This window comes from Capsicum annuum, chromosome 3 (assembly GCF_002878395.1).
Source record: "Capsicum annuum cultivar UCD-10X-F1 chromosome 3, UCD10Xv1.1, whole genome shotgun sequence".
NCBI classification, from domain to species: domain Eukaryota; kingdom Viridiplantae; phylum Streptophyta; class Magnoliopsida; order Solanales; family Solanaceae; genus Capsicum; species Capsicum annuum.
Window position 1 is genome coordinate 198,602,256 of NC_061113.1, and position 17,601 is coordinate 198,619,856.

Genomic DNA, 17,601 nt, shown 5'->3' on the forward strand with positions numbered 1-17,601 from the left:
AAATTAAATATTTTAAATAAAATAAATTATCTGTGATATTTCATCTTTCTCCATGATGTATCGTGATTGAATGCAAATTATCAACATTCATATTGTATAGCTCTTTCATAAATTTTTAATTTAAAAATTTCAGTTTCAGATAAAATATTGAAATTGATATTTGATTATAATCTCAATTGAAATATCAAATTTTTTTCAAAAGAAAAAAATTTCAAAATATATATGTTTGTTGATCTGTTGCAGGAATAAGAAGGAAAAAAATGTTAAGAAGAAGACGCATGCTCTATTTTAAAAAGGAAAAAAATGATTCAAAAAAGAATTCGGTGTGTAATTGATATCTTTTCTTAACTGTTGACTATTTTAGGACTGAATTCCTTAATTTTTTTAATATGAAATCTATTTTTTTTTTGTATGGTGATTTTTCGTTTCTTTATAAAAAATAAAATTGCTTTATTATTTCTCTTTTTTTAAATAAATTGTTATAAATTATAATCTAAAAAGTTTTGTTATAACTTGCAATAAACATATTAAGGTTGTATATTCAATTTTTTCTCCACAATAAATTCATGACTCAGTTGTACTAATTAATAATTAACGCTAAATTGAAATGAAGTGGTATCAGAGCACGTTGGCATGACTGACACCAGAAAATAAATAAAAATTTATTTTTTTTCCTGAGAGCTTTTTGCAACCACCAAAAATTCTCCATACTGAACACACGCTTAGAGCGTATTTGGCCATGTGAGATGAAATCATGATATGAAATTAAGATCTGAAATTATGAGATAAAGTTGAGTTTTGTTTGGACATATAATTTAAAATTTTTGTGTTGTATTTATTTCATAAACTTAAAAATTCTAAAAGTTGTGAAAAATGAAAATCATCAAACTTGTCAATTCTTTATACAATCTTACCAAATAAGCAAAAGTTTATAACAAATGCACAATGCACTATAACAAAGATATTTTCTTACAAAATGCAATATTATTAATCAAACTTCAATTCAATAAAATAGTAAAATTATGCATAAGCTGTAGTGTACTACTCTTAAACAAGATCCTTTCACATAGTATGAAAAATCTCCTCACATTGAGCTTGCATTTTCGATCAAATGACCAAGAAGATGAACCAACATTGTTACTTTATAAGTCGTTTGTTGATTAATATCATCAGTAACTGTATTTTCATGTTCATCTATCGTGAATATTCCATCACTCCTTTGGTATTCTTGCAAATAATTATGTAGCATTGCACAAGTTATGACAATTGTCACTTGTGTGTTAATATTTTTTTGTTAAGCTTTTATTTAAATGAAATAGTCATAAATTTGATCGGTAAATGAATTTGGTCAAAAAAAAATTAACTTAATGAATAATAAATGGTAAAGTAGGAATTAATTTAAAGTAATAATAAATTTTAGTATAAACAACATAAAGTCCATCACGTTTGAGTTAATTACTCCCTATTCAAATTCTTTTCAATATTGTAAAAGATTTCGAAAAATTTGAAATCTCGAATACATTGGTTGGTCCCGATACAATGTACTGTCAGCAAATTTGAAATATCGAATACGTTGTTTTAGTAAGTTGGTGGTTATGTATCATGACCATAATTAATTCATGATACATAAATTGCTCATGATACATATTGTCTCAGATATATTATTTAATTTTTTTGAATACATATTTTCTTCAAATACATTACTATCTCGAATACATTATTTAATATATATATATGATGTGATGTACTTAAATAAAAGATGTGAAATATTATGTAGATATGGTAAAATAATTTTCTCTGATATAATTTTTTTTTAAAATTTTATGTTGGAGTAATTGTTTGAGATATAAATGGTTTAAAGAGTAATAATATGAACTAAAAATTTATTTACATATGAAATAAATGGTTAGTAGATATAAATGGTAGAGTTTTACTTTTTCAAAATATAAACTTGCGGGTCAATTTTTGTATTTGAAAAATCTCAAATCATGATGTGAAATGCCAAATCAAGCTTTTTGAAGAATTTGAATTTCATCTCATGAGATAAAATCAATGTTAATTACATATTCAAATGCTAATTTCATCTCATGACTTGAAATCATGAGATGAAATCGCATGTCCAAGCGCCTAAAATCATGAGATGATATCAGCATTTGGTTGGTCATGTGATTTCATCTCATGACATGAAATTTTGAATTATCTACGAAATGAAATTTTAAATTATCTACGAAGAATGATTTGAGAATTTTAAATCATGATTTGAGATTTTTCAAATACAAAAACCAACCCACAAATTTATAATTTTGTAAAAAGATTTGCGAAGGACGCAAATTAGGGTGGAGGGTTAGTGGGTAGGAGTGCGTCCGTAGTAATAGAGAGGAGTGTGTTGTTTATATTTGTGCCTACAGTTTATTGTAGTTTCATGTGTGTAGTGTTCTGAGGATACTTGTGATTTTGAATAGCTAGTTTATAGTATTACTCTGTCGATGTCTTATTTCTTTTATTATCTAACAGTGTATTATCTCATTTTGTTGCTTATTTTTATGTTTTTTTGTGGTTATACTTTTATCTGTCCTGAGGGTCTATCGAAAACAACCTCTCTACTTCATCTGAGGTAGTGATATGACTATGTACACTTTACACTCCTTGATCCCATTTTGTGGGAATACTATGGGTATGTTGTTGCTGTTTAAAAAGAAGTCACCATTTATATTTACCAGTCATTTAATTCATATGTAAATAAAATTTATAGTTCATATTATTACTTTTACCAATCTTTAAACCATTTATATCTCATTTAACCATTATTTTCACCAACATATAGTCCGATTTGATCATGAGAAATATTCTTTTTTTTTTTTTCAAAAGACCTTTTCATTTTATTTTAAAAAATGATGTTTGGCCGTAAAAACTTCAAATACAACTTGAAGTTTTATTTGAAAAAGTCAAACTAAACAAGTCTCTACTTGTTTTCACTTTTTTCTAATTTCAACTTCACCTTCATAGTTAAAAAAATCTCTTCAGAAGAGATATGACCAAACTCAATTTCGACTTCAACTCCCAACTCTTTTTTTATATATATTCACGGCCAAACGCCTATAAAATTTATTATTACTTCAAATCAACTCCTATTTTATCATTTATTATTCATCAAATTTATCAAGCGATTAATAAATATTGTATTTTTTTAGAATAGTTTTTTGATATTGTAATATGCTTTTATTATAATTTTTTGCTTATTTATTAAGATTGTGTAAGAAATTAAGACAATTTTAATAGTTTTCACAATGAGATTTTTTTATTTATAAGAAAAAATAATTTTAAATTACACGTTCAAACAAAAACTTCAACTTCTTCTCACATAAACAAACCCTTATTATATGTTACATTTTTATCTTCAATTCCTAAGATTGACACTTATTTTAGGATTAAATGTTTTTCCTAGTGTGATGTTTATTTTGAAACAAGAGTAGTTGTCACCAAAATGTTTCTTGTTTTCTGCATTTCCGATTCAGCAAAAAAAAAAAGTGAATCAAGTATGCGTATAAAGCTGATCTCACAACTCATTTGTAGGTAATCCAAACATTAAAAAAGAAAATGCAATTCATCCATTCCTTCTCGGTCTATCTTCTTCTTTCCTCCCCTTACTACTATTCTACTTGTTTTCTATGCTTAATTTGGTACCAATTTGTGCAAACATATATATAGCTACAAAAAAGTGACGGTTCATCGTCATCTTTGCTCCCCTTTTTCTCTTTTGGCAACTGGCACAAGAACGCGCTGTAAAGTTATCTTGAATAAACACACCAAGATCATTTGAATCAACATTTCAAAGATTCCATCAGGGATAAACGAAAAGCAGAAGCACTGAAAAGATGAGTTTTAAGTTTCACAGCGTCTGCACTATATACCAAAGAAGAAACAACTGTACTTATAGGTGCTAGATGATTATGGTTCTTAGGATGCCAAAACCCACATACAGGACAACATCTGAATCACAAATTGTTCAATGACGGTAAACAAGTAAAAAATAGCGAAATCAATCCTAGGAAATTGCAAATTAGATGCACTTTTCAACATGCCAAAATGAAATACCAAGCTACAAATACTCGCAAAGTCAGGTTCTCATTTCCATCCAACGAATACTACAGCCATAAATATCAGATCCACCTGCATGTGAAAATTCAAAAAAACAAGAAAATTAGTGTTGAATTTTGTTGTATTTAAGTAAATTCCTATCAGAAACAAAAACTTTGTGCTGAAGACAGCATTGAAACGTAAAATAATAGCATGAAATAAGATGCATCAAGTTTTACGCATAATTATGATTTATTTGCTGCCACTTAAAACTTTCAGCAAGTAATTTATAAGCTTGAACAAATCATGTAGAAGAGCTTTGAAGTTTTTTTTCTTTTTTGGTGGTAATAACGGTGGTGTTCAGTTCACCAAAGGCATGTTGCCATCTTGACAATACAACTAGGTATCTAACATCTCCCACCAGAACAAATATCACATAATTCTACCACCACACCTTAGGCAACTAGAAATAAATCATCTAATGCTCTTTTGCCCCTGCTAAGATTTGAACCCTGGTCAATCTCAAAAACAAAACAAAAAAAAAAAATTGAACCCTAGTCTCCAACAGTTGTTATGCCAATTCAATTTTTATGCACAAACCATTTCAATTGGGTACCTAAAATCTGCCGCCAAAACAGATATCAGATAACTTCGCCACCAAACCTTTGCCAACTAGAAATAAATAATCAAACACTCTTTGCCTCTCTTTCAACCCTAGTCTCTCATCACTTTCATCCATTCAACTTTTACAACAGCATAACCAATGTATTCCCACAAAGTCGGTCTAGATGCAACAACATACCCAATGAATTACCACAAAGTGGGTCAAATTTACGCGAACTTCCTTATCAGAATCATATCATTGAACAAAGAGGAGGAGGCAGCCACAGTCGACATATAAGGAGGAGGAAAAGGGAACTATCTAGTGTAGTGGTAGCGGTAATAGTTGGTGATAGTAGATAGTAATCGGTAGTATTAGGAGGAGGACAAGTTATTCAAGATCAAAATCTCACTAACATGGTCAGCACCTTGTCCATAGTTAATATATTAGAGGGAAAAGGCCAACTTAAAGGATATAATCATTTCTTGCCATACGAGGAGGAGAAAGTAAAAATTGAAAAAGAAGGGAAACATAACAAAAGCCCTTCTTAATTGAACTTATTCGAGCCTTAAACCTTAAAACTAATTGAATAGCAGTGATATTAACATGGTCGGAACCTTGTCTATGCGAGTTAACCCAGTATTGGAGGGAAAAATGTGAACCTAAGAGATTTAAGTAGGAGGAGGAAGAAAATTTATTTAAGCCCCAAACCATAATGTAATTGAAGGGTTGTCACATAACACAGTTGGGATCTTATCTATGGAAAACCTAGTGTTGGAGGAGAAAAGGCCAACCTAAATATGTAACCATTTCTCATCACAGTAGTACTACATAAAAGGGAAAATATCAAATCTTGTGGGTTCCCAAACAATCAACAAGATTGACTATAAATATATGGCATAGATTAACAAAAACCACACAACTTTAACTTCTCAACCCCCATTCCAAATAAGCAAAGGACTCTACTCCTTTCCTATTGAGTATATTTTTCATGTTTTATCTATAGAAGGATGAGCTCAAAAATAGACAGGATTCACATCCAACCTCTCCTCACCAAGCACAATAAGCCTAACACAGAGATACTATGAGGCTTATATACAGGCATGAAGCATGTGCTGTTCAAGATTAGATACATTGACCATACTACAACACAATGTTCGGCCCACAATTGGACTAACCTTTCTTTCCAACTTCACCGCTGAATCTGAATCATTCATATTCAACGTAATAGACATTTTTCTCATCATTGAGTGCATCATGATGTATTAACAATACAATCTTTAGCTAGTATTAAATAATATGGTGTATTGTAATACGGAGTAGCAAACAAAGTGCAAGTGATATTTCAGTTAGATAGTCGTATCTTTAAATTATTCCCCAGGTTTTGACTTAATCGGATAATAGCTGAGGCCAAAGAACTGTAAGCTCTCCAGAAACCTCCATCCTTGTTTACAGAGTAAACTTCGATGTTGTAGCCTTTGTGTTTTCTCAAGCAATTATGGGAAACAATTAGCCAAATGCTCCTCCAGCTTATTAGAAACATGACCATCTTTGGAAAGGCGGCGGACACGGCAAAACAAATTGTTGCACTAAGAATTGGTATTGTTATCCTTCATTCTCCTTCCTATCCGTGTTATAGTTTTATGGACTAAGGGAAATACATTTAAATCAACCCCAAACCAATAAAGTTACCAGCAATAGGCATTTTCAAAGAACAAGTCTCACATGATTAAAAAGAAAATCACTAGTACCATAAGGAAAGAAAATTTTGCCGATGTCACTAAAAACCCCGTCATTCTATTTGAGACAGAAAGAGAGATGTTTATGATTTCCTTGAATTAATAAGCACTCACTGCCTCTGATTATCCTCTCATCACAGAACAAGGACGAGAATGAGTTCACTATAGGAAGACTTTCTAGTAACGTGCATAGCATGGAGAAAAAACCAAAAGCTAACTAGAAAGACAAGTTGAGTCATGTTGTTCCCTTAACGTCCCACATACAACAGAGACAGTTTGCAGTGGTAGTAAGGAGAACATCGATCTGGCTTCAGATAACAAGGTTGCATAAGTTGAGTCATGTTGTTCCCTTAATGAAGCTCATGACTGTCTTTCCCCTCTTTACTTGTTAATACTTAACAAGACTAAATTAACTAAAGTCTTGAGGGACAGTGTAAGGAAGAGCATAGAGATAAACGGCAGCATTAACTTTTGCATTTTAGATTGACAAAGTAACAAGTTTGACCTGGTATTTCAAGCAAATCTCTGCTTTACCCTCTGTTTGGATGGTGGTTTGCTATGGTATGATATGGTATGGTTATTAAGAGAACCTTGTTTGTTTTGATTGTTTCTTAAAATGTATGGTATGGTATGGTTTAATCTCATGGTTTGGTAACCATGAAAACCTCCATTTTATGTAACCACCAATTTGGTGGTATCCCATGATTTGCTTCTTTTTTTTCCAATTATGCCCTTACTTAATATTATATACTATTATTTTTCCCTTCATCTACCATCTCCCCCTCCCCCTACACCACACACAGAAAAAAAAGAAATAATTTTTTAAAATATTTAAAAAAAAAAAAATTAAAACTTTTTTTTACCCCTACCCCTATCCCACCCCCCTACTCCACTACCCCCACCCCCAAATATTTCTTTAAAAAAAATATTTTTTAACCCCGCCATCCTTTATCATATTCGTTTTCATTATTTTGTGTTAAATATATACAAATGTTTTTAGAAAATTATTTTCTTTGTGTTACGGACACAAGAAAATAAGTAAGAAACAAGTTATTTTCTTGAAAAATATTTTTTTTTTGGATTCCATTACCAAACACATCCGTAGCATACACAAAAAATGCATTCAAACTTTGTACTTGTCGTCGGTGTCTTGCCTCAAAACACCAAAAAGAAATGAAATTTGTTACTATAAAAAATAAATCCGATTATATTTATTTGATCTACTATTTTATTGACTTTGTTAGAATTTACATGAATTTAACAACTTAATATATCTACATGGCATAATTATGATAAAATAGTAGGAAGAAAATTATTTTATTAACAATTATTGATAAATTTAACATTTATAATGATTAAGGGTGTTTTAGTAAACTTACTAGTTGCAATACAGTACCATAATGTCAAACCAAACAATAAAACTGTCATTAAACAGTAGTAAACGATACAGTCTATCCAAACATTGTATTGTACTATACTGTACTATACTATACCATACTATACAATACCATACATTATGAAACTATGGCAAACCACCATCCAAACAAAGTGTTAATGTAATAGGCCATCAAAAACTCTTCTTTGTCCAAATTAATTATGGACAGAGAGGGAATATAGGATTATGACATAACAGAAACTTTTACATCAGCAATGTATTATGCAAAATAAATGATTGAATTCTACACTAATAAAACCAACAAGATCTGGTTGCCAAAGAAGAAAATTAGAATGAGCTGACAGGACATCAATGCCTCCAAAAATCCCTATTCCCTACTGCGAATGGAAAAAGTTTCTATAAGATTTTCACCTGATGAGACACAATTTCTAGAAATGAAACATCTTTCACTTAGGAAGGAAGTGGGGATATGCTATCAATTTCCTAAATATAAGAAGTGGATTGCAACCCGAACTAAATTCAACTTACCTTATAGAGCACTTCTTTTTTTGTTTGAAATTGATAAATTCTTTATATAGCTCTTTTTAATAGGAGGGATGCATGCAACAACAACATACCCAGTGTATTCCCACACAGTGGGATCTGGAAAGTGTAGAGTGTACGTAGACCGTACCACTTCCTCAAGTGAAGTAGAGAGGTTGTTTCCGATAGACCCCCAACTTAGGACTGATAACAATATAACAAACACAAAACATAAATGCATATAAACTAGTACAGTATGCAAAATAAATTACTACCGCTAGCCACAAGAAAATACTAGAGCCACAAGATAATACTAAAAACTAACTATTCAAAACCTTAGACACAAATAAAGAACGCTCCCCCACTGTTACCGACACACTCACTTCCCCTAACCCTCTACCCTAATAAGAGGGATGCATGGATAGGTCAAATTAAAAGAGATCTTTCATAAATGCAAAATGTACAAAGTTGAGTTCTAATTTGGATGTTCAATAGATGAATCAGTATAGACAAAGATTTAAAAGGAAGTCATGCAAAAGAATTTAATGGGTAAACTTACTGCAACGGAATTGCATTTGATTTGTCAGATACGAAAGCAAGTTTTTGTAGATGTGGAAGTTGAAACTCATGCTTGCAATTTCAAATGCACAAATTGTCACTGAGTTATGACACAAACTTTGTATTCTTCATTTACAAGTAAAACATGAAAACCATTTGACACAATGCAAGTTTCTCAATATATCTCTAGCCAAACCACATCCAGGAGTTATATGATATTTGTCAATGAAGCATTCGAAGTTTACTGTAAGCTATGTTTAAATGGAGAATATGTTCAACCCGTTCCTTAATAGTTGATGCTTGTTATCAAGATACAACATCATACCCAGTATATTCCCACCAAGTGGGGCGGGGGCAAGTGTACGCAGTCCATACCACTACCCCAAATGTGAGATAGAGAGGTTGTTTTCGATAGACCCCTGGCTCAAAATAAAACTAACTACGATAAGGAATAATTAAAGAACAAGATACAAGATAGGGTATAGTACTAGTAGGAACAGGAAAAGAACAAGATACAATAGAAATTAGCATATCCAATAATACCATAAGCAAGATACTCCAAGAAACACACCAAAAGATACAATATCCTAAACTCAGACTAACCTTCTACCCTAATTCGCCTCCTCCACAACTTCCTATCTAGGGTCATGTCCTCAGTAAACTGGAGCTACTCCATATCATGTCTAATCACCTTCCCCCAATATTTCTTCGGTCTACCTCTACCTCGCTTGAAACCATCCCAGCCAACCTCTCACACCTTCGCATTGGGGCATTCGTGCTCCTTCTCATCACATGACCGAACCATCTCAACCTCGCTTCCCTCATCTTGGCTTCCATCGAAGCCACTCCCACCTTATCTCAAATAACCTCATTTCTAATCCTTTCCTAGTACACCCACACATCCACCTAAGAATTTTCATTCTGCCACCTTCATCTTCTGGATGTGGGCCTTCTTAACAGGCCAACACTCTGACTCATATAACAAAGTCGATCTAACCACCACTCTGTAGAACTTGCCTTTAAGTCTGAGAGGTACCCTTTTGTCACACAAGATTCCAGAGGCGAGCCTCCATTTCATCCACCCTACCCCAGTCCGATGAGTGACATCTTCGTCAATCTCTCCATTCTCCTGAATCATAGACCCTAGATACTTGAAACTATCTCTCTTACTGATATAATAAGTGTCAAGCTTAACTACCACATCGGACTCATGAGACACCTCACTGAACTTACACTCCAAATACTCTGTCTTGGACTTGCTCAACCTAAACCCTTTAGATTCCAGTGTTTGCCTCCAAACCTCCAATTTAGCATTAACTTCACTACGCGTCTCATCAATCAAGACTACATCATCCGCAAAAAGCAAACAATAAGGCACCTCGCCTTGAATGTGCCCCGTCAAAACATCACACCAAGGCAAAAAGAAACGGACTAAGCGTCGAAACTTGATGTAACCCCATCAAGACGGGGTTATCAAGATAATGAACACAATTTGCGAACAAAGAGGACTTTGTTACACCAGACAAGGAAATATGTAAATACCAAAAAGGAAATATAGCTAGCATATTAGTGAACAATTGCCTTCTTCAAATACAGGTTGCTCCTACAGACAAGAAACCAGTTTGCCACCCTTTGCTACCCTGAACCCATACTTTATTTCAACTCACCATCATCTCCTTCTGCCATCTCTCACAAAACTGCACTAGACAAGGCTTTTTCCCCAGTTTCAGAACCCCTATTCATCAGAAATAGCCCACTGATGCTATCCCTTTCTCCCAGGACACCTCTTAGTGTTTATTTTCTTACAAAAAGCACCTTATCAAAAGCACCAAACAGTTTAAAATGACTTTCCTCAAACACTCCTTGAAATTCAACAGAACAGTGGCATGGACGTACAAGCCTATAGAATATAACCCTTGAAGTAAGCTCATGACCTTCCCTAAAAACCTCTTGCAAAATACTTTATTTGACAGACAATATTTTAACCCGAATTCAACCAAGTCTATATCTTAAAAGTAACCTGCAACATGAACAGATAACAAAGTGTATAAAATCTGATGAATATGAAAGTCCTAATAACTCATGAGTCATGAATGTGACAAATGAATACAAAGGCCAAGAACTGATATTGCTTAGGCAAAGAAGCTAAGTTCTGTAAGCAGAACAATGAGTAATATCATTCAGCCACATTGGCCAAAATTCTAACCTTTCACTTTAAAGAATGGCAAAAATGAAGAAACAAACAGGAAAACTTCTAACTACCATCCTGGGTATTCTATCTATCATGCAGTCCATTACGGTATTGCAACACATGTATCACCATAACCTTCTCCACTACAAGTTTAACCAATAGATTTCAACACTTCTCTACTTAATACTAATTATGCCCATGAATTTCACCAATAAGCCAAGAAGTAGATTCTGGCATTAAAAAATGCCAATTATTTGACAATTCCGCCGGCTCCCAAAAAAAGGTATTTTCACAATATATTGTCTTAAAATGCAAAATGCTTATACATATCAAAGAATCCCCTTTTTAACTCCCAGACAACCTTATAAATAAAACATGCATCTTAATAAGTGTGGTTTAATATTGATTTTTAAATATATTGTACATGTGAGTAAGAACATTTCCGGCCAAAAATACCTGAAATTTGCAAACAGTAAGCTTCTTCGATCAAAACTCGTATATATCAAGGGGAAAATATCACTAGAAAAACACATAATCCTATGTCATATTATTTGCAAATTGCATAGCCTCAACAGCAAAGATATGTTTTCCCTGAAAAGACTGGCGTACAGAGTCATGAATTTATAAGTAAAAATATAGGGCATGTTAACACATGCTCCGTAAAACTAAATATTGTATATGTATAATTTCTAAAATTGGTATAATATTTCATTCTGGCATCCATATATGACACACTTGGTTGAACGTTGAGTCATTTACCAACTCAAGGGATCAATTATTTACCTAGAAATCCTAGATTCGCTATAAGTGCAGACGAGAATTGAGTGAACATAAATAATCATACATGATTAAACATTTCCAAACCAAAAAAAGACCAAGAATTTTCCAAAAAAAAAAAATGTTCATAAAGGATTTGAAATGGTACTCACAGGCGAAATCACTTGGCAACCATCCTAGCAATGAAATCCTCATACTTAATCTTTCCATCCGATCCAACATCAACCTCACGGATCCACTCATCAAATTCCGAAGCCTCAAGTTTCTCACCAATACTGGTAAGAATATGCTTAAGATCGGCAACAACAACGTAACCAGTACCATCCTTATCAAGGACCTTAAACGCATCACGAAGCTGACGATCAAACGGCTCAGGTTTGAGATGCTTAGACATGAGTTCAAGGAAACGGTTGAAATCGAAGGGTGCATTGAGTTTCTCTTCGGCGATTATGGATTTGAGTTGGGCTTGGGTAGGGTTACCGCCGAGTGAACGCATAAGGATACCGATTTCCGATGGGGCGATCTTTCCGTCGCCATCGGTGTCAAACAGAGTGAAGGCTTCCTTCATTGATGATATTTGATCGTTGCTCAGATCTTTCCCCATTGCTCGATGATTTTTCTCTCTCTAGTACTTTTCTCCCTCACTCCTCAAATGAATTTGGGTATTAATGAATTTGGGTATTTAAATTTTTGTTTAACAAAAGGTTGAGTGAGAAAAATGAGCTGAGTACGCTCCCCGAGTTTCTAATTAAATGAAAGGGACAAGTGGACCCCATTTATTTTTTCTCTTTTCTTTTTATATATTTAAGTTAATTAATTAACATAATTAACATGAAGGGGATTAAATTAAACTATTTGAAACTTTCCATCCTTGAAAATGAACTCACAGATAAAATAGAGAAAAAATTGAGGGAGGCAAATCTTTCTGGCTCATTTTTCTCCCCTTCACCCGTACATCCTTTCCTCTTTTCTCTTTTTCTTCTTTTCCATCATTTTCTCCAAATTTTCTCTTATAAATTATTCCTCTTTTTTTTTACATTTTTTTCTATTAAAAGATTATCAATTCTATCAATTTTTCTGATATAAGTTAAATTTTCTTTATTTGATTGAAAATTAGGGTTTGATTGAAATTGGGGTTTGATTGAAAATTAGGGTTTGATTGAAAATTTTCTTTGCTTAAAATTAGGGTTTGATTGAAAAGAAAAATTAGGCAATTTTTCTTTTCTATATTCAAGCTTTTATTTTGTAGTATTTTAGTGAATTTTGGTGTATATATATTTGACATATTTTGACAATTGCGAAATGCTTTAGTTGCTCTCTACTGATTTAGTTGCTCTCTAATCTTTAGTTTATATTTTTACTATTTTATATAGATAATGGGTCATTATAAGAGAAAGCAAAGTAAAGCATCTTCACATGTCCCAGATGTTAGGGAAAAAGCTAGAGCTGCTGTCCGAAAGAAAAATACTGAAAATAATGAGCAACCGATTAATGAAAAAGAAACACTTCAAAATAGTAGTTGTCAGCCATCTATTGAAGAAAAAAATGATGAAAGTAGCAGCGAGCAATCTAATGAAAAAAAATACAAGTGAAAACAGTTGTAAGCAATCAAGTGAAGAAAAAAGTGGCGAGAATAGCTGCGATAAATCAAGTGAAAAGGAAAAAAATGATGGGAGTAAGGGTGAGGAATCAAACGGAAATGAAAAAGGTGGTAAAAGGAAAGTGAGCAATCAGGCGAAAAAAAAAAAGATAGAACCGATGATATTGGTGGTGATGATTTTTCACAAGGTACGGAATCATCTGATAATCATAGTGAACCCAGGTCTCTTTCAATTTCAGATTATGTCAAATCAATTTCTATTGAAAAGTATAAATTTAAAACTCATTTAAATATGTTCGGGCCATATGAATCAAAGATCAATGCGAGAGTCGGCTTTGGAGCTCAACTTGTTGAGTTTAGAAAGGTTTTAAGAAAGCATATTGAAAGTGATTTCAAAAAGACTTGTTTTGATCATTTTCTAAAGTTGGATGAAAATGTAGCAGTACAACTTCTAATGAAGTTAGTACGTGAACTTTGTCTTCGTCGAATATTTTGTAAAAAACAAAAGGAGATTTGGTTTGATTATAATGGTTTGTCGATATGTTTTGGGATTAATGAATTTGCTATCGTGACTGGACTTCGATGTCATTCTCTTCCTCCTCTTAATCAGCAGTTAGCAAAGATTGGAAAAGAAGGTGAAAAGTTGGTTGATGTAGTAGGTAAGTCTCCAAATGCTGATGTACTCATAGAGAAGATGATGGATCCAAAGTTGACAAAAAAGAAAAAGGTGGTTTTTAGTGTGGTTTGGTTTTTGCATTGTATTTTATGTTCAAAAAGTACAAATAAGAAGATAGAAACTCAGTGGTTAAAGATAGCGTCGAACAAAAATGTATTTGATTCATATCCATGAGGTCGAATAAGCTTTGATCTTACCATTAGCTATCTTTTAAAGAAGCTTGATCCAACCAAATCTCAGTATAACCTTCATGGCTTTTTGTAGGCGTTTGCGGTAAGCAATTACATTGAAGTTTTCATTTTTTGATTATCAATTAAACTATTATCATGACTTTATTGTGTACAATAAACTACTTTTTACTATTATATTATAGGCTTGGGCATTTGAAGCTATTTCGGCAATTCTACGACTTTCTAAGGATCCTTCACCGGAAAGATCATTCCCAAGAATGATTAGATGGATGACCACAACTCACAAGTTAACTGTTGATCCTATTGACCAGACACGAGAACAAGTAAGATTATATATGTACATAATTTTAGTTGTGTTGTGCAAAGTAGTAACTTCAAATACTGTGCAACTATAGTTGTTTCCACAACTACTTTAGTTGTCCAACAACTGCTGCAGCTGTTCCAGTAAAAACCTAAGTTGTTCCCACAACTACTTCAGTTGTCCAACAACTGTAGAATTTGTTCCCACAGTTTGTTCAGTTTTTTAATAACTATTGAAGTTGTTCCGACAACTTCTTCAGTTGTCCAACAACTATTAAAGTTGTTCCTGCAACTAGTTCAGTTGTCCAACAACTGTTGAAGTTGTTCCTACAACAATAGACAACTAAAATTTTATTGTTGAACAATTGAATTAGTTATTCCAAACTATATATAATTTTTTTTAATTTAAATGTAGATGGAAAATCAGGTTGTTCACCCTTTTTTTTTTCCAACACACATAGAGAAATAAAGGATTTTTGTTCCAGACATTGAGGCCTATAAAGATTGTCCAGAACCAAAAATTGATGCATTAAAAGATGAGTTGTCACGTGTAACTGCAATAAAGGTGGATGTAAGTGATGGTGAGGAGAATCTTGAGAGAGTTGGTGATGAGCAGAATCTTAATAGGGTTGGTGAGAATAGTATTGTGAGAACTTATGGTGTTGAGAGAGATAGTGTTGGTCAGATTGCATTTGATATTTGTAGATCTTTTGGTGGAGTAGAAAGAGGTGACTCATATACTGCTGATCTTGGTGGGGGGATACTCCGGGTGTGACAAAAACAACAAACATGAATACTTCTAATGTTGATTGTTGTTGTAAATGTCAAACATGTTGTGATAAGTATGATGTCCTTTTGAATGAAGTGACATCATTGTCAACAAAGTTAGATGGGTAGTAATCAAAGAGGACTATCTATTCGAGCTATGCAAGAAAATCTCCTTATACTCCTGCATTAAAAAAAAGATTGGCCGCGAATTCTAAGGCGAAAAATGCAAGGAGAAAGAATCGATTGGAAGTGAATTTGTATAGACCTCTTGATGTGGAGAAGAGAGAGATATTTAATGACTTCATCAGTAAGAAGGAAGAGGAATGAAAAATTTATTTGACTGGTGAATTTAATTATCAAGACTTGTGGTCGGTTTTTAAATTTTTTTTTTTTTAAAACGACTACATATGGTCGCTTTTATATTTTAAAATATCAAAATAATTATTTCAATAATTTTTATATTGATTAATATTTCTTTTATAAATAAAAATTAAAAATGATAACAAAGTGGTCGGTTTTTAATTTAAAAAAAAAGAAAATATTTTTAAAAAACCAACCACTTGTGGTCATTTTTTAATTAAAATAAAAAGAAAATAATTTTTAAAAATCGACCACTAGTGGGGTTTTTAATTAAAATAAAAAAAGAAGACCACTTGTGGTCGGTTTTTTATTAAAATAAAAAGAAAATAATTTTTAAAATTCGATCACTTGTGATCAGTTTTTTAATTAAAAAAATAAAAAATCGACCACTTGTGGTTGGTTTTTATTAAAATAAAAAGAAAATAGTGGTCGTTTTTTTAAATAAAATAATAAAGAAAATAATTTTTAAAAATCGACCACTTGTGGTACTTGAAATGTGAACTTTTCATTTTGAATTAAGTTTAGTTTGGTAACTTGCGAAGTGAATTAGTGCCTTGAAAATGTTTACATGTAGGTACTTGAAATGTGAACTTTTCATTTTGAATTAAGTTTAGTTTGGTAACTTGCGAAGTGAGTTAGTGTCTTGAAAATGTTTAGGTGTAGGTACTTGAAATGAGAACTTTTTATTTTGAATTTAGTTTAGTTTGGTAACTTGTGAAGTGAATTAGTGACTAAGAAATGTGAACTCTTCATTTTGAATTTAGTTTAGTTTGGTAACTTGTGAAGTGACTTGAAAATGTTTAGATGGAGGTACTTGAAATGTGAACTTTTCATTTTGAATTAAGTTTAGTTTGGTAACTTGGGAAGTGAATTAGTGCCTTGAAAATGTTTAGGTGTAGGTACTTGAAATGAGAACTTTTCATTTTGAATTTAGTTTAGTTAAGTAACTTGTGAAGTGACTTAGTGACTTGAAATGTTTTAAGTGTAGTTACTTGGATTATGGATTAGTGACTTTTGTTTTGAATTTAGGTGCTTGAAATGTGAACTTATGTTTTGATTTTAGTAAAGTGTGGTCACTTGAGAAGTGAATTAGTGACTACAAAATGTTTAAGTGTAGGTACTTGAAACGTGAACTTTTCATTTTGAGTTTGGTAACTTGTGAAGTGAATTAGTGACTTGAAAATGTTTAGGTGTAGGTATTTGAAATGTGAACTTTTGTGACTTGAATTAATTACTTGAATGTGATTGATTGTGTAGATGGAACCTGACTATAGCTGGATATATCAACGAAATATTGACAATAGAAAGGGTGAGGCTGAGAATGAAGTTGCGGATGATGAATTGTAGTTTTGAGTCTTTTGTATGTTTCGTAGTTTGGATTTGGAACCTCGATAAATTTTGTAAATAATTTGATTTTTAATGTTTGTATTCTTATGGTGGTTGGTTGATTGTATATTAAATGATTGGTGAGTTGTATTGTAAATAATTTGATTTTTAATGTTTGTAAATGATTGGTGGGCTATATTGTAAATAATTTAATTTTTAATGTTTGTATTTTGAAAATTTTGAATATTTTTTTTACAAAATTATCAAAAAAACCGACCACATATGGTTGATTTTTAAAAATATTTTCAGAAAACTGACCACATGTGGTCGGTTTGGTCGGTTTACTATAATTAATTACAAAATATTTTATTAAATAAATTATTAAATAAAAAAATTGACCACAAGTGGTCGATTTTTTATTTAAATTAAATAATTAATTTATAAAAAACCAACCACATGTGGTCAGTTTTATTTAAATTAATTATTTAATTTAAATACAAAATCGACCACATGTGGTCG

The 17,601-nt window shown here is 32.1% G+C and overlaps 1 protein-coding gene across 1 annotated transcript; it reads right to left on the reverse strand.

Annotated features, from left to right (window-relative positions):
* Window positions 1-3,876: 3,876 nt before the first annotated feature.
* On the reverse strand, window positions 3,877-12,730 carry LOC107863411 (probable calcium-binding protein CML13). Its single transcript, XM_016709312.2, has 2 exons — window positions 12,014-12,730; window positions 3,877-4,170 (listed from the first exon to the last, which is right to left on the reverse strand). The coding sequence occupies exon 1, from the start codon at window positions 12,463-12,465 to the stop codon at window positions 12,022-12,024; it is 444 nt and encodes a 147-aa protein (XP_016564798.1). The 5' UTR covers window positions 12,466-12,730; the 3' UTR covers window positions 3,877-4,170; window positions 12,014-12,021.
* Window positions 12,731-17,601: the final 4,871 nt, after the last annotated feature.

Bases quoted from the DNA above. Each gene is read 5' to 3' on its own strand.
- LOC107863411 (XM_016709312.2), bottom strand. From the start codon at position 12,465: ATGGGGAAAGATCTGAGCAACGATCAAATATCATCAATGAAGGAAGCC.